Source organism: Coturnix japonica, chromosome 8 (assembly GCF_001577835.2).
Source record: "Coturnix japonica isolate 7356 chromosome 8, Coturnix japonica 2.1, whole genome shotgun sequence".
Lineage (NCBI taxonomy): Eukaryota > Metazoa > Chordata > Aves > Galliformes > Phasianidae > Coturnix > Coturnix japonica.
Genome location: NC_029523.1, coordinates 19,834,793 through 19,859,195, shown reverse-complemented (window position 1 = coordinate 19,859,195; position 24,403 = coordinate 19,834,793). Strand labels below are relative to the sequence as shown.

Sequence of the window (24,403 nt, the reverse complement as noted above, 5' to 3'; positions counted from 1 at the left end):
TTTTTTCATTTCTGCTAGCAAACATTTCTTTGTGAATAAATCTACTTTCTTGGCAGCGCTGTATTAGTACTTTAGTTTCATTAAAGAGTCTGGAAACACCCCAGTGGTTCAAGCTGAGATATATAATACTGCTAACACAGATTTGTTTCATAACCCACAAACTATTAAAAATATTAGCGTCCTCCTGGGAGTCGCCTTTAAAGATTCCCTTTCTCTTTCTCTCACTCACTTTCCGAGCTGGGTTAAGACAGCCAGCAATAATGCAAAGCGAGCTCAATTTATTCAGCTAAAAAAATAGATAACACAATATTTTACTACTTCTGAGCAGTTTCTCAGTCTGAATGTTGCTTTGTGTTCCACTTCTTATCCAATGTAAACAGCCATAAAGGAAAGTTGCTGAGACAACATGTGGGTATTTCAAAAGGTAGACTTTACCCGTCCAAAGGGAGATGGCTTTTTGTTGGGAGTGAATTTAGTCTGGGTCTTTGTAACGGGATATGTTGGTCCCTTCAAGACTGAGCAGGGAATGCCAAGTCCCTTCATGACTGAACAGATCTGTATGTGTGTAGGGGGGACAAAATAACTGGAAGAAAAGAGACAGCCCCCACGCAAAGAAACTGGAAAGCCAATGGAAATGCTCAGAGGTGCTCCAGGTGGCTCTGAGGTTTGTTAATGTAATTTTGGGGTGCTTGTTTGGACTTTGTCATTGGGCAGGAGTGGGGGTCAATGAAGAGCATAGAGCCATGGCTAAAGAAAAGAACACCTCCCTCAGCTTCCAGAGGGCAGCCAGGAAGTCCAATTCAGAGTCATCAAAAACCTGGATGGGGCACAATGTGAGGGCTGTGGTGTCTTCTCTTTTTGTCTATCTTTTTGAATCAGTACCTCATCATTTTGTTCAGTTCTCTCAAATGCCACTGATTTCAAGGGAAATGAACGTAACGTCTGTGTCACAGGAAGTGTGGTTCTAGGCTCTTCTAGAGCCTGTAGTGGCCCGTTGGCCTGTGTTACTGTGTGTACTCTGAGATCTCCTGGGCTGTTGTATCAAACAGCTTAATGGTTGGGTTGCAGCATCATCTGCTAGAGAAAGGCAGAAGGGACATTCATAAGAAATTCTGTATTTCTGGTTGAGGAAGCCTATTCTGTCGTATAATTTGGATGTTCAGTTTATTTCTGCTGAAAAAGCAAAATTTCTAAGTATATGTTTAAATCCTGGCTACCAGATTCATTTAAAAGGCCTTTATGTAAGATTGGTGAGTCAGAGCTTGAGGTTTTTATTCTTTTCTGTGCCATTTGAAGAAAGTGTGAAGAAACTTCTAAACTGCCGAATCCAAATCTGAACCAAATTTTGCCCCCCTTTGAACTCTGCTCTTTGCAGACTGTAATAACATTTATCCCCATTTCAGAGGGTATCCTTGCAGATGGAAGGAAATACAGTAGCACTGTTTGACACAGAAGAAATTAGATTTACGTGAAATTCCCTTTCCCTGTGTCTCTTGCTTTATTTCCAACAGACCTACAGTTAACAATCAGCAGTGTTTCACTTTCAGATAGTGTGGTTTTCATTACAGAGGCTGAGGGAGTTTAAAATACTCTCCAAGCACACAGCATACGTAACATCCTACCCCATTTCTTTTGATTTCCCTTTGCGGCACTAGCGTTACAGATGCTGAGCAGAATGTGTTAGAGGACGCTGCTTTTGTTTGCTATCATTACAAGGAGGAAATACACGTACTACTGGATTTCAGCTGAATGCAGGACATCTTTGATGAAGAACTACCTTTGGAGGAAGGCAGTGTCAGTTTGTTTCCAGAACAGCACATTACATGATGCCAAAATTTGTAACCAGGAACATTCTTATTGTCATCAAAATTGTCCAGTGTGGAACGTGAAAATAGTTTTCTGAAGTTACGTAAATCTGTGTGTATCTTTAATTTACCAAAGGCAGGGAATACTGGAAACTTCATAGTTCAGACCTTACAGTGACTGGGTATGATGCAGCTCTTCATAAAGCTCCCTTTTACTCTCTAAGGTCTTTGTCTCATATGTTGTTGCTTGTAAAAGCAGGGAAATACTCGATCAAACTATATTATTACATTAAAGTGAGACACTTGAAAATATAAGAAGTCAAAAACTCCAGAATATGTATCTATACACACAGGTATATAAATCAGCAACATTAGAGCAAAAGCAATGTGGCTTGCAGCTTTCCCTGGAAAGTCTTCATCAGCAGAATGCCAGGCTGAGTTATAGATCAGAGCAGATCCCTGGTGTTCTCTGTGCTTAATGCTTTATGGTGGAGCGAGTTCATTGACTCTAGTGTCAACACTGGTGACATATTCAATGCAGTTAATTTAAAGAATGCTATCAAAACATCTCTGCTGGGCAGTTGAGTTCTCGACAGTACAGCTTGGTGATGTTTTTTCTTTAGACCCAAAATGTGTCTGTTTTCTGTGAGAAGTAGGGTCTGTATTGAAAACCCATTGGCTGAACCTAATATTGTTCATTCCAAGAGACTTTGGTGAGTGGCCAAAGGATTAGAGATTTTTTAAACAAAAGTGTAATATTTTCCATTAAAAAATCCCTTATGATTTTCTGGGAAGCTCTAGTCCTTAGCTTCCCATGCATCTTCTCTTTGTCATCATTGTCAGAAACTAACTGGCATTTCTTGCTGACATTTTGGGAAAAGAGTATTTATACTAGAAACAATGCAAATAAAAAGAAGTTGGCAGAAATGAGTGACATTTACAGTATGATACACTCCTGACATTTTGATGTGAGAATATTGCCTGTTTGACAACAGATTCTGTCATTCTTCTGCCATACTGGTGGACCTGTTGAGCTCAATACAACTGCTCAGCTAGATTTCCCACTCTGCTCTCTAGTGAAACTAGCAGCTGGGAAGGGAAGTGAAAGAAAGCCCAGTGTTGTAGATAATGAGCAGTCCTGTTGACCATCTGTGCTATGATGAACCTCAGCCACCACCTGGGTTAGCATAGCAAGGTCATTATGCCATGCATACTATGTGGAGTAGGCACAGAGTGGGTCATGTAGTACATTAGCACTACAAAGTCATCCTGCTCTACCAGTAAGGTATCCATTTATGCTGGCCTCTAGCAGATGGCAGGTTTGGTTTTGTACCTTTGACCTTGGGCACTAGAAATGGATGTAGTAAATAATGCCTAAATTAGTTTCTAAACCAAAGGAGACCAACAATGAAGAGCTGTACAGTTGAATTCAGTGTTTCCAGTTGACTCCTGTGGGTAGATGAGAAGGAAGCCCAGCATTTCAGTTAGATATTATCATCTGCTGTGCTGTGCAGAAGGCGACAGACTGAATGAACTTGGCCTGAAGTACTCTGAGTAACATCTTGTGTGATGTCAAAGATGACATCCCTGAAACTTGTCCATGGAGATGAACCAAGCTTTTCCTTCTGACAGATGGGTAGTGACACCTGCTTTGCTAAAGGGGCAAACTCCAGATGAGATAAATATTAGTGTCTTGCTAATGGGTATAACCTCGTATATCATCAGCTCAGAGGAACAACAATGAAATAAAGGGTGAGTCATGCAGAAGTTAGTATCTACTTCAGACAAGAGATGCTGAGCTGATAGGTCATTCTGTGCCAATTAATTGAAAGTAAGCCATAAAATTCTGACCAGCTACCAAAAATGAATACACTGGTGTACTTGTCTTTCCCTTCCTCTTTTGAAACTGTGCTTGAAGAATAATATGTGTGGCAGATCCAAGTTCTGTCCTGAGCTGGTTCTGCCTGCTGTCTATGGGTTCTGCAGTGCTGCAAGGCTGTTGTCTCTGAGCAATTGAAAGCACCTGAATCTTTGCTGTAAAAAGCAGACAGCGCTGATGTCTTTGTAAGGATGGAGGTCTCAAGTGAGAAACCAAGTTTGGGAGTGATTCCTATCCATGCACCCACTTATTTTGCTTCAGGAGGGAACTTGGTGAATCAAAAAGAGGTTCCACCATATTTGTGTATGAGAATCTTATGTGCTCATTGTCCTTTTTCCCTGGATAAATGAAAGGAAATCTGAAGTGTCCAGTTTGTCTTTCTCCATGGCTGCAGCCATAACCTCAACAAGAACTCAGCATCAGCTGCTGCAACAGGCGATCTTTGTAAGGTGCGAAGGCATCGAGCTGAAGAAGTATATGGTAAAACAATACCACATGTTGAAAGCACAATAGGAGTAAGTCCTTTTTTTTGGCACAGCCTTCCACATGAAATCCTTTTTAATTTCAGTGACGTCACATTCTCAGTCTCAAGGAACCTACAGCAATATTTTCTGTGCCGTAAATAAATCCACTCAGGGACTAATAAACTAAACTGTTGCTAATTTGTAATGTGCCACTTTTGCAGCAGTATCCAAAATTCATATGCACTAAGATTCCAGGGCTGGAAAGAATGAGGTGGCTTGTCCCTAACCACTGGTTAACTTTTTAAGTTACACTGGTGAGTCGGGTGCAGTTTGGTTTTTAGTGAGACCCCTGGGGAAGCAAGGTCATCTCAGCATACAGTATTAAAAAAGGACTATTAAAACAAAAGCATACACATAAATAAAATCCAGGAAAATTATGTCTTTGTGACTGGAGCAGGAACACTTGTAGCATTCAGGGGTCTCGCTTGTACTTTGGCCTATCACAACTGATAACCTTGGCTCCATATATTTATAGGCACAGGTGGGCCTTCTTGTATATAGGGTTTCTCTGTTTAACATTGTTGCTTGGTTTGAGTAAGGTTTGTTGCTTCGTTTGAGGGGGCCCTTCAGTTTGGGTTCGGGCTGTGAGCCGAGGGAAGGACAATGTGATGTTTCCAGGGGACATGTGCCCTATGGCACAGTGGGTATCACCTGGTTGGGATTGTCACTTGGAGTGTCCCATATCTTGTTCTCCCTGTGTCATTGTGTTGTGATCTGTTTGTTGGGACTGGTCTTAGATGAGGCTGATCTTTTTCCAGCTTGAAATTAAACTCCAGAAAACACCAAAATGCTGCTTCTCCAGGGCAGGTCTGTGTTAGAGTTGTCAGAAGAGTGTTTTGATTTTGGCCCTTTCGTTGCCACCATTGAAGATGGTGATAGATCTCTACTTTGTCACATCTGAGAGTGGAAAATTGTGCTCTTTCAACTTTTTGGGCTCATATCAGCATGAAAGCAAGTATCATGCGCCTGGGATTTCTCTCAGGATGCAACACCTTCTTTTTCCTGACAGTTCTTTGGATCATTCACAGCTGGGAAGAAGTTCAAAGCAACTTCAGACAGCTGAGTGCCCTCTTGTTATCACAAAATCATCACATCCCTGCACTGCTTTGCTTCCTCTTTGGAAACAGTCTCTGTCCAGGGCTGGCCTCATCCTACGTTACAGCAGTGATATGTGCCATCTCTTGCAGGCGAGTGGCACTCTCCATCAGGGTGAAGCTGGTAGATACTCCTGTACAGGGAAAACCCACATTAAACTAATAATCAGGTACAACTGATCAGACATATAGTTTGCTTTACAGTGAAAAGAAAGATTTGCCTGCTCTCTCCTGAAGCTGTTACTGTGTGCCACAGATTTCCTATATGGTTCTGGATGAATGGGTTAGAGCATCTCTCCCTACTGTGAGAAATGACCTCCAACCATCTTTCCATTCTAGTACCGTTGCTAGAACAGTGGGTGGCAGAGCTGAGTTTGTATGTTGCAATGGGCTCATGCGTAGTCAGTCACTAACACAATGGGCACAAAGCAGTGAAGCCCCTCAAGGCTTTCCCAGCAGTACTGCTGAGCAGAAACACTGATAGTGGAGGTCATGTAAGCACTGTAGACAAACAGTGCCTGACAGCCTGAGCTTCTGCAGTGTTGGTTTTGTTATGTTTTTTTTACTAGATAACAGCTCAGGCTGTTACCTTGGGGTGTGTGTAAGCATTACACTTCCAAGAGGGCTGACCAGGTGTTACAGCCCTCTGGTTTTAGCAATTTCTCTGGCTTATTGTTCACAAATGAATAATTTGCATCCATCTGGAAAACCTTTATATGGCTTCTCTTGTGACTGAGCTCAATCTCCTCACTTGGGCAGGGCCCACCGAATGAGGTGGCTCAGCAGATAAACCAGTATTGGTTTAAATAGAGCTGAACAGTGAGAAGTATTGTTGAGTGTTTATTGCAGGGTCAGGATCTTTCATATTAATCTTTCCCTTCAATACTGGCAACCCACCTAAAAGTAACATCTAGAGCTGAGGTATACAGGACCTGTGGGAGCTGGGTGAGTTGCTGCCTGTCTGTAGAGCTACCTCACAGGCTCTAAGAGCACTCCTAAATGATGCTTAAGCCAAGCCACCTTCCTGTGCAGTTGGGGCAGTCTGGGGGTTGGCATGTGGACAGCTATTTACACCTTGTCTGACACACTAACTTCTTACATTGCAGTAACTTCAACTGTGGTTTATGATCCTAGAGCACAGGACTCCTTCATACCCCATCCCTCCCTAACACACTCATAAGCTAGAGGGGGACCCACATCAGTTTCCAGATGAAAATCAGCGTGGGGGTGTCCACGTTTAGTTTAGATCAGGACTTTGCTTTTGAAAGGAATCCCTCAGTCTTACCCTCTTGCACCTTGGTACTTATTGTGGATTCAGCAGGCTGGTCCATGGGACCAGCTTAGCACTAAGCCAAAGTAAACCTCCTGAAAAGTATATAGTGTTTATTATATTGGACCCCACCACTCTCCTGATCCATTCCTGTCGGGCCACACCATTTGCCAATTCAGCCAATTCAGACTTCAGTTTTTAACAGCCTTCCCCAGCCCTTCCTCCAGCTCACACGTTACAAGAAACCCTTTTCACTCTGCTTTGCTGTGGACAATGTGAGCTGGTGCAGGATCTGCTCACCTGAGGGAAGGCTGTACAGCTGCCCTGGGAGCTACAGAAAGTTATCATCAGATCTTTTGACCGTTACCTGGCAGAGGCTGACTTGCACGAGTTGAATCTGTTGTTACTTTGTTAGCCTTATTTTCACGTTCACTCCTGTTTTTCTAGCAATATATTGTGTGCTAACAGCATTATTGCAAGGCTATGGGATTATATTATCCAGACTATCTGAGCCTATCAAACCTTGCTACTTCTATAAATCCTTCTCCATTAGTGAAGGATCCAGAGTGATTAGGTAGGATGAGACTGTTAGAACCAAAGTAAGCCTTTCCCTGACATTACTCAATACAATGCGTAGAGGCTTTTTCTTTTCCATCTTCTGTCTTCTCTCTCCAGATTTTCCCTTTCCCTCTCTCTCCTCTCCATTCTTCCTTTTCCCTTTGCCTTCTCCCCTTCTCCCCTCTTCTTCCCCCACCACTGCCGTCAGGTCCTTGCAGGGCTGGAAAGTCACAGAAGCTGTTTTCTGTCAGTTTGTTGATATCTTCTTCCTCTCCTACCCTGGCACAGAATCTGCTTTTGTTAGTTTTCCTTTCAGGAATACATGTGCACTTCAGCATGAGGTCTGACAACCTTTACCCTCCAGGCATGACTAATTCCCATTTACAAGACCACTACAAAATCCATCAGATCAAAAATGTCAGGAAGGCAGGAAAACCCCCGTTGTAGTGTTGGCTGGGGCTGTGTGACAGAGTGCTCTGCTGGCCGTGCTTTGTTGCAGTGGGGTCAAGTACAACCAGCGCTTGGAAGGGAAGGGGGATGGAGGGGAGGCAAGGAGGTTTTTGCAAGCAGCTGGTGATGTATTGCTTAATACTGTGCTTTTCATAGCCAGACACCGTGGCTCTAATAGCAGCCAGGGTTACGGCAATGATATAAATTGAAAGTAAGGACTTGTGAGATGTCTTGTGGTGTTGGAAAACATGGGGTGGAGGCTTTCTTGGGGTTGAGTCTGAAAGTTGGAAAATAACAGCGCAAAGCTGCTAACAAGCATATTGGAAAGTTGCCTTCAAAGTTTTGCCTCTGTGCTGCTCAGTGGTGGTGGTAGTGATAATCCTGATTGTTTTCTCTATCCTTTTTTTTAATACCATCTTCTATACAAATGTGTGTTAGCATTGAGAAGCTGGGTGGGTAGAGCATCCCGGCTCCTTCTCTGGTGGTCTAATCCAGCAGCTTTCTTTTAACCAAACTTTCAATGACTTCAGCTTCTGGTGAGGCCAACTCTGAATGCTCCTGAAAAACTCCTCCCTAAGAGACAGAAATCAGTCTTACACAGACAGGCTGCGGTTGAATCTTGTGACATATTCTGTCTTAGCCCAAAAACCCAACACAGAAGAAGAATAATAAAAACTTAAGCAGATGTGAGGTCTGAAAGAACAAGATCATTCCATGAATGAGACCTCAGAAAGCAGGAGGTGGCCTTGAATTGTGGGAGAAGGAGAGGTCATTGAATCAACCACGGAAGAGTTGCAAAAATGAGGTTTGTGTTTAGCAGCCCAAAGGGAGCTGGAAAGGCAGGGTCTCAGGGGAGCAAACCCTAGGGAGAAGGCAGTAATGAAAACAAATGAAAGATCTGCATTTCTGTTGCAAGCGTGACCCTTTGACTTCAGCAGAGCTGTACCAAATAGAATTTAGTTTTATGGACACAACTTGCTTACAAATCTGAGCTGGAGTGCACAGGAAAGGCACATAGGCGGCCGATTCAGCAGCTTTGCTGGCTTTTTCACTTGGAATTGTTTGATCCCCTTTTCATTTTTCCCCTTTGGATTTCAAGACAAGAATTTCAACATCGTTTCAAACCTTCTCAATCATGTCTCCGAAACCAGAAAATGGTATGAAGTCCAGGAAGGTGGTCTGTAGAGCTTCTGTTCTGACCTGGAAAGTGCTGAATTCTCTCTGTGTGGGCCTGATCTAAGATCCATAGAAATCAATCTTAAGCTCACCACGTACTTTAATAGAAATTGGACCAAATTGCAAAGCTTTCCCATTCCTCTGGCTCATTTCTATGGATTTTTGCCCACTCGATTTAAAAGAACAATTTATATGATGAGAAACAAACCACATTTTGTTGTGTTTTTCCGTGTTTGTGTTTTTTTGCTTAATGTTCTTTCCTTATTGCTACTGGCTGAGAAACAGTGACTATGATTTTTATGCATTTTTAAGAGGGCTTGAGGAGAAGTGATTCTAATACTTGCTAAAGGGAGTTTTGTTACTCAAGTTGAAGGTAGAAGGGTTGGTGTTGAAGGTGTCCCATCTGAGTACTCAGAAGTAATGCCCATTACTTCATCACCAGTTATTATGCAGTGCCTGAGACTTCAGTCTGGAAAGCAGCTATGCCACTGATAGAAAATACCATGTTAATTGAAGGCAGATCTTGTTGTGACTGGCTCTTACCACCTCTGCACATCACCATCCTTTGGGATGTGGGTTTATAAGGCTGTTCTGAGTGACTCATCTCCATCTTCCTGTCATCCTTTCACAAGAATGAAAATCATTGTGTCTCATTCTCCTCGTACAAAAAGGGATTTATGCAAGGCGATGTCAGGAAAGTTAGCCCACATCCTCTAAGTATAAGTTAGTGCCTTTACCACTGGGCATGAACTCTGCTTCTAGCTCCATTACAGGTCAATCCTGAAAAACATTGGCAGAGCTCTTGTATGAATTAGGACTGGAATAGCAGAAAAAAAAAAATAAAAAAATGTATGAGTGTTTGAGCTGAGGTAATAAGTTTTCATTAGCTGAGTCTGTAAGGCTCTGGCTTTCAGTATCCTGCAGTCTACTGGGATTTTCCTTGTCTTCACCACCCTGGGTCTGTAGCACCTAGTGTAGCTCTGGGCCACCCGTGCAGCTCTGAGTTCTGTTGCATGTCAGGATCTGGTTGTGTTCTTACATGTAGGGAACTTACACAAAATGTACAAGCAGCAAGCAGCCTGCTTATGCTTTGAATTCAGCCCCAGATGTGAAGCCCAAATGCCTTGTTTGCGTGGAGCAGAGAAGCTCTGCCCCTCTGAGGTTTGAGAACAAGGATCAAGTCCTACATGGATTCCTCGAGGGTTAAATGTAATGCTAAGTCTTCCCTGCACATCATTTCTGCTTTGTCTCTTCTTTTGCATGTCTTGGTGGAATTCAATTCCTCGGAGATCTGCACCTGTCCATCACCTGTTGTAAGAACAGGCAATAAATTCAGGAGCCTTGAATGACAAGGCTGCAAAACTGACACAAGGATGCTCCAAAGCCTTACATGCTTTATTTTCACCTGTGAAGAATTATGGTGGAAGGCCATTGAAAGGAGCATATGGATGTGTAGCTCCAGAGGCTGCTGTTACTCACTGCTTTCTCTACCCATTTCTTTCCTTCCTACAAGTTGTTTCATCTTGTGAGTGTGATGGTTCTTGTTTTGGATTTAGGGTTTGGGCTTCTTTTTCTCCCCTTTTACTGTACTAACTGAAAAGCAATAAATATTTTAGAACAAAGTTGGAGGGACTCATTTAGGGTTAGATCTGACCATAAGCATGTAATGAATGGGCTTCAATTTAAATGCCAGTGGTTGAGGCAGTGGCCAGTGGTGGCTGACACTCGAATCCTGCAGCTTCCAGCCACGGGACTGCGTTTAATGAAGCAAATTTAGTAGGGATTTAGCCTGACCTCTGGGATTTCTGAAGCTACCTTAAAGAACACCAACTAAGGGGAAAGGAAAGATGTCTGAGTAAGTGTGCTCTTTGAAAGAAATGCCTCTATCACCCATAAGAAACCATTAAAATTTCTACCTCTTAATTTGTTCCTTTGGTCAACGCAATGCATAAGCAAAGGCAGCAGGATTCTCTTGCTTACACAGTGTAGTCTTTGGACTGATGTAGCTTGGTGCAAATCCATCAGCTTGAAAGAGTTACTGTTAGATTATACCAGTGAGAACCTGAAAAAGTATCAGCTCCAAACATACAGTATGACTGATGTAAATGCAAAAGTTTGAAAATCTCCAGGATGCTGATTTAGTTTGGCTTTATTTCAGCCATGCCAGGATTGGTCTGAGATGAGTTTTGTTGACATAAAGCTGTAATGAATCAGGCTAAGCTTCTCCTTACTGATAGGGAAATGTATGTGCCTCTGATCTGTAGGCTCAGCTGAAGTGTATGTGGTGCCACTTCTCAATTTATCCTTAAGGGAAATGCTGCATGTTGCTAGGTTGCATGGACTGGGTCCTTATCAAGGCCTTCTGATTTTAAGGTTTATGATAACCTTCCGTTAAAGAAATGGAATGGAGCTGCACTGCTGAAATGAGAGGGTACGGGATTGTTCCCTGTCCAAGGATCAAGGTCAAATATTAATTGCCAAGTTTCCTATTAAGAATCTATTATTATTATGAGTTGTCTTTGTATTAACCAATAAAATGATGGTACTGAGCAGAAAAAGAATGCAATAACTGGGGTTTTACTGCCTGTTCAATCAACTGATGGAGGAAGCTGAGCAATTCCTGAGACTAGCCTTGATGTTTTCTATTGAGTCAGCTGGCAGTGGCCTTTTTCAATTGAAAGCTATGGTTTTTTGAGGAGGGAGGGGAGAATCCAACAACTGCAAATCATTTAAGAGAAAATAAATAGACCCTGTCATCTCTTACAGCACTGTCACATTGGTTTCCATTTACAACTGAAAAGAAATGAGGCTAAAGATTGCTCATTCCTATTATTTTCCCCTGATTTGTTTCTTATTTTGCTTGCGTGTGTGGGTGGTTATTTCAAGTTTTTGTCTTGCTTCATTTGGCAATGTTTGTAATGTCCCACATCCTGATGTGCTGCAGTTCATCCGCACTGGGGTGGGCAGCTGTAACTCCTGCTTAGCTCTCCAGCAGGTGGCAAATAGGTGTAAGGAGGAAGACTATAAAGCTGAAGAAGTCTTCAAAATGTCCATTCACGGTAGTTTCTATGCACCAGGAGACATCCTTCTCTTCCCTCCCCTTCCCTGTTACTGAATGTTTTTCCAGAGAGGCTGTGACTAAAGCTTAGCTGAACTGAAAGTGCCACAGCCTGGAATGATAATCGAAAAAGATGCGTGTTGTTATAAACACTCAATCATTTTCCTTCTTTCTTGTGGAGTTGTTATTAAGCCCAGAGGTTCAGAAGTTCAAAAATATAAAGGAATAATTTGTACAAGAAAAGAAAGGAGTCTATTTCACAAGCCATTGATGCTTCCTCTGGGAATTAGCAGTAGCTGTTTGAGTAGCCAGGGTCATACAGAGCAACCATGCATTCTGCTCCCACTTAGGAAACCCCTAATTTTTAACTTTTTAACAGCCACAAGCTTAAGTTTCTGGCAATGAAAAGTGGAGGGAATGTTTGAGGAGCTCTTATTAAAAAAATAAACTTCAAATGATGATTGACTCCCCTTTTATGTCTCTAGAATGGGGCCCATAAATCTCAACAGTTTTCTCTTCAATGGCTACTTGTTCTTTTTGGTCGGTGACAACTTTTACTTTAAGCAAGCTCAACTCTCAAATTAACCCTTGTGTTGACTCAGGCCTCCTTGTTTGCCTTTGCTTTGCCTCCCACGGGTGGAAAAAACTTAGCATATGGCAGCTGATCCATTCCCATGTCATGGTTGATATGAGAAGCAGGCATCAGCATGTCCCTTGTGGAAGGAGAAACTGGATTTCAGAACTTCTGTTTCCAAGGAAAGCAGAGCTCTTGGTTAGCAGGACTCCTCTCTGGATCCTTGGTACAGAACTTCTGATAGGTATCTCGGTGCTTAAGGATTGAGAAATGATGTAGATTCAGGTGTGCATTTTCAAACTCCCAGTCTTAGCCTGTATGGGTGGGTTCTGGCACTCCCTCCATTACCTGAGCTGTTCCTCAGTCCATTGAAACCTACAAAAGAAATAAGTAATATAGAGCCCATAGAAATCTCAGGCAATATCAGCTGCTGAGCCTACAAGAAGTCACATCTGAAAAACTGGTGTCCCTTTGCTACTGATCCTCCTCCACGGGCATGCAGGCTCTGGACGCTGTGCCTGCCTGTGTGTGGCCAACCAAATTTGGAAGCTCTATCTTACATCTTTCTGTCAGTGACCTGTTATACAGTCCTGGGGCCTAATGCTTATGTCAACATGAGGTTAGGTTTCATGGCATCCTCGACAGAGCAGGAATGTCCTGGCTTATATTCATCTCCCCAGGAGAGAGGGAGGGTGGTAGAAAGGCATTCAGCAGCTACTGGGCAATCTTCTGCCATCTCTTGACAGGTCGTGATATAAATCAGGGACTTGAGTGGGACACAGAGGCCAGACCTTGTTGCTCTGTTCTGATCTCTATCGCCCATGATTAATTCGGTGCTATAGGTAAAAAGATAAACGTGGCTTCCTGCAATCTTAATTGTTTCCACCAGCCTTTGAACTGATGCTTTCATCTGGGAGCATTTAGCTGGGAATACAAAAGGCCAAGCTATGCCCAAGATTGCATGGTGGGCAGCGGAACTGGTTCTGGAATCTGCTGATGCCAGCTGGGTGGGGGGACACATGAGTTAATTCTGAGTAGGTGGCTTGGAACATCATCTGGAAGATTTTAAGTGCCCGAGATTCTGGATATATTGCAGAGGAGATTGGCAAATGTGCTTTGGGATGGCCTGGAGACTTCATGCGATGCTACAGGGACTTCTGCTCTGCCATTCTCAGTGCTTGTGTGACAAGAGCAGCAAGCCTGGATTGCTTTTCTTGAGCAACTCCCACTGTAATTGAAAGAGTTGCTGTGAATCTTTCGCAGAACTGCTGGCTTCTTGCATGAGGAGACCTTCCTCTCTTCCCAGGACTCTCTAATGGCTTAGGTATGCAGTCTTAGCAAGAACCAGGCTCAGATGTCCATCCATCCACCTTTAGCACTGTGCACAGGGCCTCACTCCAGTGTTGTTGTGGACAAAGGAGTCTCATGATGGTAACTTGAAAAATACCATGTGAGCTTTACTCCTGCTTTAACTTTGCTGTGTACCTGTGGGAAATTCTGAAAAAGGGCAACAATCTCGATATAATTGGTGGAAGGAGAAAGGTCTTTGTCAAACGCAGCCTGCAAGGAGCAGAAACAGTTTATTTTAGCTGACAGCCTTGGAGAAAACCAGCATTGCTAAGTTTCAGATTAGTGTGGGTAGACACTAATAGGAAAATTTCAGGCTAGCAGTTCAGAGGGAATAGTTTATTGCTTTTCAGTTAATCCCTTTTCAATTTCTATCAGCATAGAAAGAGGAGAGCTCTTTTTCTGACATTTGTGCCCAAAGCAAAATGTGATGAAAATAAGCAAACTGAAATGTAACTTAGCTCCCTAAAAGCTATGAGGAGTACCCACCCCATCAGAAAACAAAAGAAAAGGATCAGTATTTACAGCTTAAACAAGACTCCAGACCAACTTACATCTGCGAAGAGTCTGATCTATAAAACAGTGTATTCCATGCTGTTCCAAGGTGTCTAAGTGGGCTCTGAGCTCCAGACTCTCAGCCACTACTGAGGAAAAGGCTGCTGTTGCTCTATGTTATTTCAGGGCAGCAGAAAAGAGATATACTTTTTCACCTTACAACATCCTGGGCTGGTCTGAGCTCTGTCCCTGAATGCGATGCCAGCAACCCCAGTAGGATTTCCAGGAATCTACTTAGCAAAGCACAGCTGGAGAGGGAACAACCTGCTGAAAACTGGAGTGTTTCAGGGGATGGCAGCAACTGTCAACTTACTGCCATGCGTAGGCATGATTACAGTGCATCCACATAAATCAGGCAAGAAATTGGAGGGGAGGGGACAAGGGGTCTTTTTGCTTTGATCTGGGAAGTTCATCACCTGTAGAAGAGATGCATCTGAGGAGCTTTCTCCAGCTCGTGTAAACATTTCACAGCAGGAATGCAATAGTTGGCTCTAGCAAAAATGTGTTTAGACTCTTGTTGATTCCTGAATAGCCTGTCCCCTCTGGTAGCCGCTTTCATTGTCATTCTCTGAAATGAAATCTATTCAGCTTAGACATTAAAAAAAAAAAAAAAAAAAAGGCTCAAATAAAATGGTCATTTAGTCCCAGTGATAATGAAAATATAGTTGCCTGTGGAAAGGTAACTTCTCATAATTCATAAACAACAGAATTGTGTGGAAGAAGCCTTGTGTGTGGTAGAAAATGCAGTGCCTGCATTTATCATTCTGACCTTGAAAGCTAGCAGAGGAGTTTGTTTCAAATAACTATTCTTATACATTTCTTCTGTCTTGACTGTGAATAGACTGCAGCCTCCGTGAACCTATTTATTAGCTGAATTTATTTGCTGAGTAACTGATGTAAATAGCTCTTTCCTTCCCTGGCTAACTGGAGATGGATGCTCTTGATGTAATTCAGTGCTTCCAAGGTGAGAGTCCTACAGTATTCAATGCAACTATAATGCTGTACAGTGAGCTCTGGAGCACAGCTCTCCCTAGGCCATAATGCCAGAGTGTGTGGATCTGATGCTCTTTCTTCATACTCCAGTGCCATCTTGCCTTAGCACAGACCTCAGTAGCTGCCCTTGAGATGGGAAGGGACAATTCATTCATCATTTCATTCATGTACTACCTGCAAGGTCATTTTGTGCTTGCTTGGAGGCTAGAATGCCAGCGTAGCTGTGCCCCAAAGTGTTTGTTCATGGCCAGAGGCACCATCTGCCTTGCTGGAAAGCATGCATGCTGCTGAAGGGCCATGATTCATGTTGATTTACTTTGAAATTGGCATTTGCTTATGCTGATAATCAGGGCTGGGAGCTGGAAATCCACATTGTGGATCTCTATATCCTCTTCAGCCCTTCTTGCTGCAGGAGCAGCAGTCTGAAAAGGGCTGTGCTGGCACTGCGAGGTGTTAAACTGGGATGGCTGAAGGAGTTAATCTGCTGCCTCACTGTAATATAATAGAAAGAAAAACATGCCTGTAGGGCTAGTCCATTTTACTATGTAGCTTCAGCTGGTAATTAAAAAGAAGCAGTTGAAAATTAAGCAGTAATATGAATAAAACCCCAGATTAAATATACCCAGGACAGTCTGGATTTTCAATGGGTGGATACATACCATATCATTAAACCAGGCTTTTATAAAAAACATCTCATGCTGGATGCCTGTAACCAGGATGGGTACCCTTTTCCATGGGGGTGCCCCTTTGCTGCAGCCCCTTGTCACCAGGGCACGAGCCGCCCCGCGGGGTGCATGTTTCCACATTCCTCCTGTTACAGCACAGACAAAAAAGCAAAATCGAAACCACAGAAGTGCCCGCTAAAAGCCTCATTGGTGACTCAAGAGCACAAATGTGGTTTCAGGTTCTTGGGAAAGATTTCATTTGCCTCTTTTGAAAGCGGTGATCCTGGAAGTGGAGACAATGTGCCCATTTAAGGTAGAGGAAAATGATAGTGGGCAATGCCCTTTGGGTGCTGGGCATCCTGCCAGGCATCAATGTTAGGAATACAAGCGCTGAGGAAAGTAGGAGACTGAGCTGGGCAACTGATGTGACTTCCCTTCTGCAAAGATGAGGTAGCCAGCTGCTCCTAAATAACACAGTACGAGTGAACACAGCAATGACTTCAGCTTGACTAAAGGAGGAGCTGGGGGGAGTGGGAGGGAAAGAGAGAGAGTGGAAGAGGCAGATCTCCAGAAGGTGAGAAGTTGTTGTCTGAAGATGACCCACGCTCTGCTCACCTCGTTCTGATGTGATGCAGAGGGCATCAGAGTGAGCATCTCTGAACACACTTTATGTCTCATGGTGATGGAATCACATTTACATTGATGACGCTGTTTTTGCATTTACACCATTACTGGCTTGATGTCAAGCTGAGTTAATGGCAAAAAAAGAAGGTGCCAGTGTTGTGGTGAGCATATTCGGAGTGCATCCTTACACTGTAGTGTCACAGTCCACAAAGAAGGAAATACTGGAAATTCCAAATCAAAGCTTTTCTTCCTTTCCTTTCTTTTAAATGAGGGTGAACTCTGAGTACCTTTAGAAATAATATTTAGAAGGAAAAGTTTCAGATCGTATCCTTCTTCTGTTCATGCCTGTGCTACAACTTCTTCTGACATATCTAAGACCTTGTTTTGGGATATTTTGGCCTAATTAAGGTGTGGTATTTTTAGTAGATGTAACATGAATTATATGGTATTTCTAAAGTTCTATCTAGCCAGTAATCAACTTAGGTTAGAATTTTATTCCATTGACTTTATTTGTTGTCTTCATGGCCTTGTACACCTGAAGACTTGTATCTAAGAGTCCTGCTGAAACCAGAAATATGTGCAGTATTTTGGTGTGGTCAGAATAGAGAATGAAAGAAAGCTGCTGTCAACCCAGTGAGTCCTCTATGGGTTGGCGATGGTTTGTTGAAGTCATAGTAATGAAGGAATGGGGGTCTCATGCACACTGCAGTGCTTTCTGTCTAGGTATTATATACCTAAAATAAATTTTGACTTTGGCACTTGTTAAGTTTGTAATGTGTGGTTCATATGAAGAGAGAAGTCATGGGGATGAAGCTAGTGCTGAGCTCTCGGAAGTCAACTTAAATACTTCATCAAGACCTCTGGGTGCACGGGGCTGGAGCCCTTATCTTCTCCTGGTATTCCCAGCACCATAAAAAACCCATCTAAGTCTCAAAGGAATATGCTGTCCCAAGAAGCTGTGGGTGCCCCTTCCCTTCAGGAGCTCAAGGCAAGGCTAGATGGGGCCTGATCTCGTGGGGGGCACCCAGTCCAGGGCACTGGCTGGGGCTAGGTGGGCTTTAAGGTCCCTTCCAACCCAACCATTCCATGGTTCTATAGTTAGTGTCAGGGCTGTGAGTTATTAATACAAATGCTCTGCACCAGGCCAAGCCTGCATGTCACCGGTAGGATTTGTCGTGGTGAGGGGTTTCTCCAAACACCTTGGTCAGATTCAAACTGTTTTATTAAACTGGTTAATTGGTAGTTTGAAAGGGAGAGAAAAAGCAAAGTCCTTAGGTCTCCCTGGTCAGTGCCAAGCCGCAGACTCTTAACTACTCCTGCCTTTCAGAAGCAATAACTGCAGGCTTGGGGAACATATGGAACCAACTAGCTGAAAGGCTTTTATGAGGAGCTTTAACAGGGGGCACGGTTTTCTGAGCAGAAATTCCAGTGGATGAGTTAATAGTTTCACTTTCCTTGGCTGTCCCTTTATGGGAACAACAACAGCAAAGTAAGGTGAGTTCCTCCAGTGGCCCCGGCAGCACAATGTGCCGATGCATCCAGGATTTCTCTTGGACACTGAGGGAGTCCTTTATCGTTCCTCTGGGACCTGTTTTTCCAGAGCTATTTCCTGATGCTGACCTCATTAGGTGAGTTTCACAGCTCACTAATTCCTAGCAACAGCGCAAAAGATTCAAGGAAAGGGGAAACCAGTCTTCTAGAAACCAGTGGAACTGAAGTGATTTGGGCAAACACTTTTATTGTTTTTCATTAATCTGGAAAATCAGGGACTTGGGTTTTTCAGCTTTTCTTTTTCTTTCTTTTCTTTTCCCTCTAGGCCGTTATTTTGACCTGAAACACTATATTTGATTTTCTATTTGAGTACAGAGAATGATAACAACAGAACAAGAATCCCCAAAGAACAGTACGCCTCGGTATTTAACGCTGTGGTTTGTTTGGAGCTGTGCAGGAGAGCGGGCACTTCTTGAGTCGCAATATGAGCGCTGATGGGATATATTCACCCAAACGCTTCCAGTAATGCTTATTTAGTGTTTGCATTGTGTTGGCACTTGTCCAGGAGAGAAAGCAAAAGAAAACAATAGTTCCGTGCCCAAGAGATGACATCACGCTATGAAACTTAAGGACTTGTTTTTTGCGGTATTGTTATTAATCATGGTTCTATGCAGGGGTCATCCTGTAACTCCAGCTACCGGAGTCATGCGAATGCTATGCTTATGGTTCAGCCTTAGTTAAGTTTAGGAGTGGAAAGTGATTTCTCCATCAGGGCAATCACATTTTTTCTGCACAGAAAAAGTTTGGCGTGAGAGTTTTCACAGTTTCCTTTGCTTTTCAAATCTGAATAGCAAACCCACCAGAAGAACATTGATCCCTTTTCAGCCTAACACAGATTTTGTTTCTCCCATTGTAACTCCTGAGTTTTCTGTTTTATTAGCAAAATAGTTCCAAAGAAAGGGTTTGGGAGCACTCTAGGATTTTTACTGGTAAAAACATTTCCTTGTCATACTTTATGATGTCTTCTAGATGCCCACATGAAGCTGTTTTTCCATTGTGGCACTGTTCAGGACTATAGTCAGAAAACTGGAGAGGTGGCCCTGGGAACCTTCCCACTTGGTTAGAAATCCATAGTATTGCCTTCTAGATGAGGTGATAGGCACAGAGTTGAGCTGTCATCAGGACTGGAGGAACTACAGGAGTTTAATAAACAAAATGGAATTCTGACAAAGCATGTGAGCGTTATACTTGGAAAGCTGTAACAGGATAATCAACTGAAGTCAATTCGCTCACATATGCAAAAGTATTAAAAACGTAGAGCTGAATGGACACAGCTGCCTCTGCGTCCACAAGCTGATGTTCAGTGATGGTCATGGGAAAGAATCCATACACAGTGATGGTTTGTGAGAGTACCTTGGAGTAAGAGGCATTTTTATCTCGCTTTGCTCCCAAAACCAAATGCAGTGAAGATCTGTGACAGAACACAAGTATTCCTAAGGCCAGGTGCACATCAGCTCACTTCTCCTCACTGCCTGGAAAGGGGGCAGTGCTTTCTTAGATCTGTTTCTGTGGACTGGATTTACTTGCCTACAAGCCACATCTTGTTAAAATCTCACATAAAATCAGATAGCTTCTCCTTTCCTCCAGCTAATGCTGTGGCCTTGGGAAAATGAAGCTCAAACTATCCCATGACAACTTGCAGTGTTATGTATGTATATATACACACTTCTAAGCAATGCCATTCCCCTTTGGGACCTTGAGATCTCACACAGGTTTTCTCTGCTCATTTTATGAGCGCTTCAGAGGTTTTCTAATGTTGTGCCTTTTGAAATTGAAAGTAAGTAGCTTGTGCATTCCAGTTGATTTAAATGCTAGATTGGCTTTTGCTGCCATTACTTTCCATTAGTATTTGACTCTTGACTAATCCAGATGTGTGGGAGGAAGTAAATTCTGTTTGTAGCATCAAGGTTATCAGTAAACTCCTTTGCTAGGGTCTTCATTAGGCTTCTTTGTTCCCTCAGAGAGGCCTGCAGCAAGTTTGTGGGGGAATGGTAGAGCCTGGTCTCTGCAGATTTGGCTGCATCTGAAGTACCCAGGATGACAATGGCCAAAGATCAAAGGTTGATAGAATCATTGAATGGCGTGGGTTGGAAGGGACCTTAATGGTCATCTGCTTCCTGGGCTGAGGCAATGTGGCAGTACGAGGGCTGTTGGGTGATGGAGAGAGCAGTTGGCATGAATATAAGAAACAGAGCAACTTTGTTCACTGAGATATTAAAGTTGAAGATTCTGCTGATCTCCTTCCTGGGAAAACTTTGAGTGAAGGTCACCAGTAAGGCAGAGCTTTCACCCTGTACCAACCCTCTCTCTGACCTTCCTGTGGAAGAACTGGCCAGGTCCAGGCCCTTTTTTCATGTAATGGCAATAGTCTATGCAAGAGTGCTGCTAAAAGATCAGCCCAGTGGTTCCTGCTGCTGTGTGGGGTTGGTGGTACCCGCTCCCTCAGGCAATAAAGCAGGACCATAAGGTTTAAGGTTTGCCATAAGGGCTGAGCTGATGTCTCCAAATGCATGTAAAATCTGTGTTGGTTTGCTGCTTTGCACAAGAGAATGATACCACATGTCTAGAAAGGCTTCTTCCGTGTATCAACTGGTTGCAAACTGGGGCCAGAGACAACCGTGCAAAACTGGCCTTCAGAGCCCACAGCTGTCAGGATCATAAACTGCATGAATAAAATGCACTTTCCCAGTGCCAAGCTCATAACTTCCCATCACTTCCCAGAACAAATACTGTCTGCTATATTTATTAGGTGGGACTGTGCAAAGTCAGTCGCTTTCAGTGTATTTATTTTGAAGCCCTCAGTTGTGTGGTAATCTTGGGCACCTCTGGGAGATTTAGCTCAGATAGAGGTTTGGGCTGGAGGTCACGGGGTCACTGATGTTAAGATAGGGAGCAGGAAAGGAAACAGCATTGTTTTTGTGGCATTATCTGAACAGTAAGGAAAAATAAATGCAGCTTTTAAGATGGCTTTAACCTGACTTTAAAGGAAATGGCCTACAAATCCAGCAGGCAGGCGGCTGCTGTAAGACCTTGCCTCTCCTTATATGTGTTTTGAGCCACTCAACCCAAAAGCATGATGACTGAGGCTTGGTTAAGCAACAGTTCTCTAGAAAACTTCTCAAGTGGCTGAAGTTTTGCTTGAGCATATGCAAATACCTGGGTTTCTAAGTTTAGCTCCTATCCCAGAATACGATCTCTGGAATTACTTTTTTGCTTGGAGGCAGCAATTTGGCTTCCCTATGGGGTCAGCCGGGTACCAGGGCTCAGCTGGCAGCGTTTCTAAGTCCCCTTATAGAACAGGGGCAGAGCGCAGGAGCACGACCATCCTGAGACAAGCACCGACAGTAATAAATCTGCTGCCCATGCACTGGGTTTCATCTCATGCTGCAAGCTCCGATAAACTCTTCTCCCATGTGGTGTCTTTGGTTTTCTAAAACAAGCAAGCACACACTGTGGCCTTTTCTGCAGCCAAATGCTTATTTTCAAGGAGCAGGCAGGCAGTTTTCTTGAAGACCTCTAACCCTCTGCAAATATGACTGAAATCAGCTAATAGCTTCCAAATTTATGAGGAGGAAGCATAGAGCATGAATGCAGAGGGCTGGTTTCCTCAGGAAGCTGAAGTAACCCCCTCCCCCTCAAAAAAGAAAAGCATTCAGGATGAAGTAAGGATTTGTTTGTTGCCTCCTTAATATTTTACTGTAAACTACTGTTTTATCCTCAAGTTTTGTCTGGCTATTTGTATATGTATTTGTGTGTGTGAGCGCATTTTTTGCATGTAAAATTCCAGCCACATCCATTGTTTAAATAATCAAAAATGAGAAGGATTTTACTAAAAGCATTTTGGGAAAAGCTCTGCTCTCGGTTTTCCTGTCAGAGTTTTTCTAAGCTCTTATTTTTATTAGTCGAAATGTTTAGAATCCCCAGGAAATCCTGGGATGAGCCGTTTCCTCTTTGAGCTGTAGCCCTTAGGGGGAAAAAAAAAGGAGAACGCTCAGATCCTTCAAAGGTTAGAAGTTTTTAAACTGTATTTTTTGCAGATTTTTTAGATTACAGGAAGACCAAGTTAGGAAGATGCTTAGTTTTATGCTACAGTCCTGGGAAAGATAGAGCTCTTTGTAGAAAAGCCCGAAGAGACCCTTAGATCCGAGCGAGGAAATCTCTTAGGCCTGGATCTTTAGAGGCAACCAGTTGTGGGGTGGAGGCAGAGCAGGTTCATTTGAAAGACCATCTTGATAGTTTTAAAAAGTAAATTAAAAGAGAACGTTTTCTTTCCCTCAACCGGAACGTGTGTGTGTGTGTTAGTGAACATCTAACAGCTTTGTATTAAGAGGCTGTTATTGCCCTGGAGATACTTTTATTTTCTTATTCCTTTACATTCTTTTTTTTTTTTTCTTTTTTTTTTTTTCCCCCGGATTATATTTGCTATATACCTGAGGTTTTACAGCAGTAAATTCAGTTGACAGTTTCCCTTCCTTCAGATCAACTTCAGTGGAAACTGTGTTTGTAAACAAATAGAGGCTTCCAAGTTGCAGAGGCACCGGTACATCATTAATTTTAAACTCCTTTGGGATCTAATGCTTAAAGTCAGTTCAGTTGCTTAAAGTTAGGCATGTGAGTAAGGATATGTATCAGAGACTGCAGCCATGGCTGGGCCAGCTGGCACTCAGCATATGTTGCTTACCCAAGAGTTGAGATGATAACTTGGGTTGGGGAGGGCACTGTTGTTATAAATGTGAGAAGCTTTCATCATCACCAAGGACATTCTGGGGGTATGCAAATGTAAATATTGAAGAGTGATTCTGTTTTCTCTGTGCAAGTGTGTCCAAGTGGACAATGGGATGACCATAAGCCAGCAGTGGTCTAGAAGGCCAGTGGTATCCTGGGGCGTATTAAAATGAATGTGGCCAATGGGTCAAGGGAGGTTCTCTTCCTCCTCTACACTGCCCTCATGAGGACTCATAGGGAGTACTGTGTCTAGTAACAGTGCCACAATTCAGTATCTCTGTTTTGCAACAGCATAGGTGAAGAGGAAAGACAAAGGGAGGGAGTCCGACAGTGAATTACCTCAAGTTTCTGGTTTTAAAGAATGCAGAATGTCCCCATAATAAAAAATTCCTAAGTTTGGAAGATTATGATTTTTATTGAAAATCTTCTGATTTTGTTTGGGCTTTGGATTTAAGATAGCTGTCAGGAAATAGGCAAAGGAAATGCAAGCTTCCTAATTCTAATTCCAGTGTCTCCCACACAGACAAGTTGTCTGAACAGACAGCCCGAAAGCTCTCAGACCATTTCCTCTGCAGGGGCTGTGTTGTGAAGTTAGATTTTATGAGGAATAACGAGGGTCCTATAATAAGGACTCCTACTAGAGAAGGGCAGAATTCCCTTCCGGTTGTAAATATCTGACGATCAGCCCTTATTGTTGTGGGCCAAGATGGGTCAGTGAACTGCATATGTGTGTGAGTTTTTTGAGTCATTTGGCTTTGTACACTGTGCTTCTTTGATACTTAATATGATTAACTCTACTTCCATTCTTCTTGTTTGCATTTCTACAGGTGCTGTTTGCACTAAACCAAACTCTGCTCCAGCATGAAAGTCTCCGAGCAGGCAGTTTGCAGGCCCCATACACCACTGAAGATCTCATCAAACATTATAACTGTGGAGACCTGAATGCTGTTATATTCAATCATGACACTTCCCAGGTAAGCAGAAATGTTGCGTATCAGCCCGCTAGCTGAGAACAAATTGTTTGTTTTAAAAGAGATGGCACTTTCTCTTACAAAAACAAGAAGTGTTCTCTTACCAAAGTTCCTGATCTAAAATTTCTATGCTGGATATAGTGACTTAATGAATACACTGTATTCTTTAAAATGCTCAGCATCTGTTTCTACCAGGTAATCACATACATAGATTCCCTCAGCACTGCATCCTACAGGTCTCATATGACAAAAAAAGGGTGTAATTCAGCTGATGAATAGAGGCACAGAGAGGTTAGGAGCTTGGCATAAGGCCTGTCAGGTGCCTATAGCTCAGCAGAAAGTAAAACTCCAGTCTCACGGTCATCACTTTCTACCCCTTTTCTTCTTTTTCCTCTTCCTTTTGATGCCCCATGTTTTCTTCTCCATGTGTGTCTCATCTACATACTGAGAGTCTGGGGTTCCCTAGGTATTGCTTTGGCTCTGGGGAAGTGGCTGCCTGAAAAACCTTCCTAGGAACGTGCCTTAAAAACGTTAATTATGGACATTTGTGGAACTGTTGAATGTGGTCTCCTCATTAAGGGGGA

At 43.0% G+C, this 24,403-nt stretch overlaps 1 protein-coding gene across 2 annotated transcripts in view; it reads left to right on the top strand.

The window, feature by feature from the left end:
- Positions 1 to 24,403, top strand: part of TRABD2B (TraB domain containing 2B) — a 241,053-nt gene that overhangs the window by 105,247 nt on the left and 111,403 nt on the right. For both annotated transcript variants that reach the window (XM_015870485.1, XM_032446090.1), the window contains exon 3: positions 23,676 to 23,822. In XM_015870485.1, coding sequence (XP_015725971.1) covers positions 23,676 to 23,822 — 147 coding nt within the window. The remainder of the gene's footprint in view (positions 1 to 23,675; positions 23,823 to 24,403) is intronic.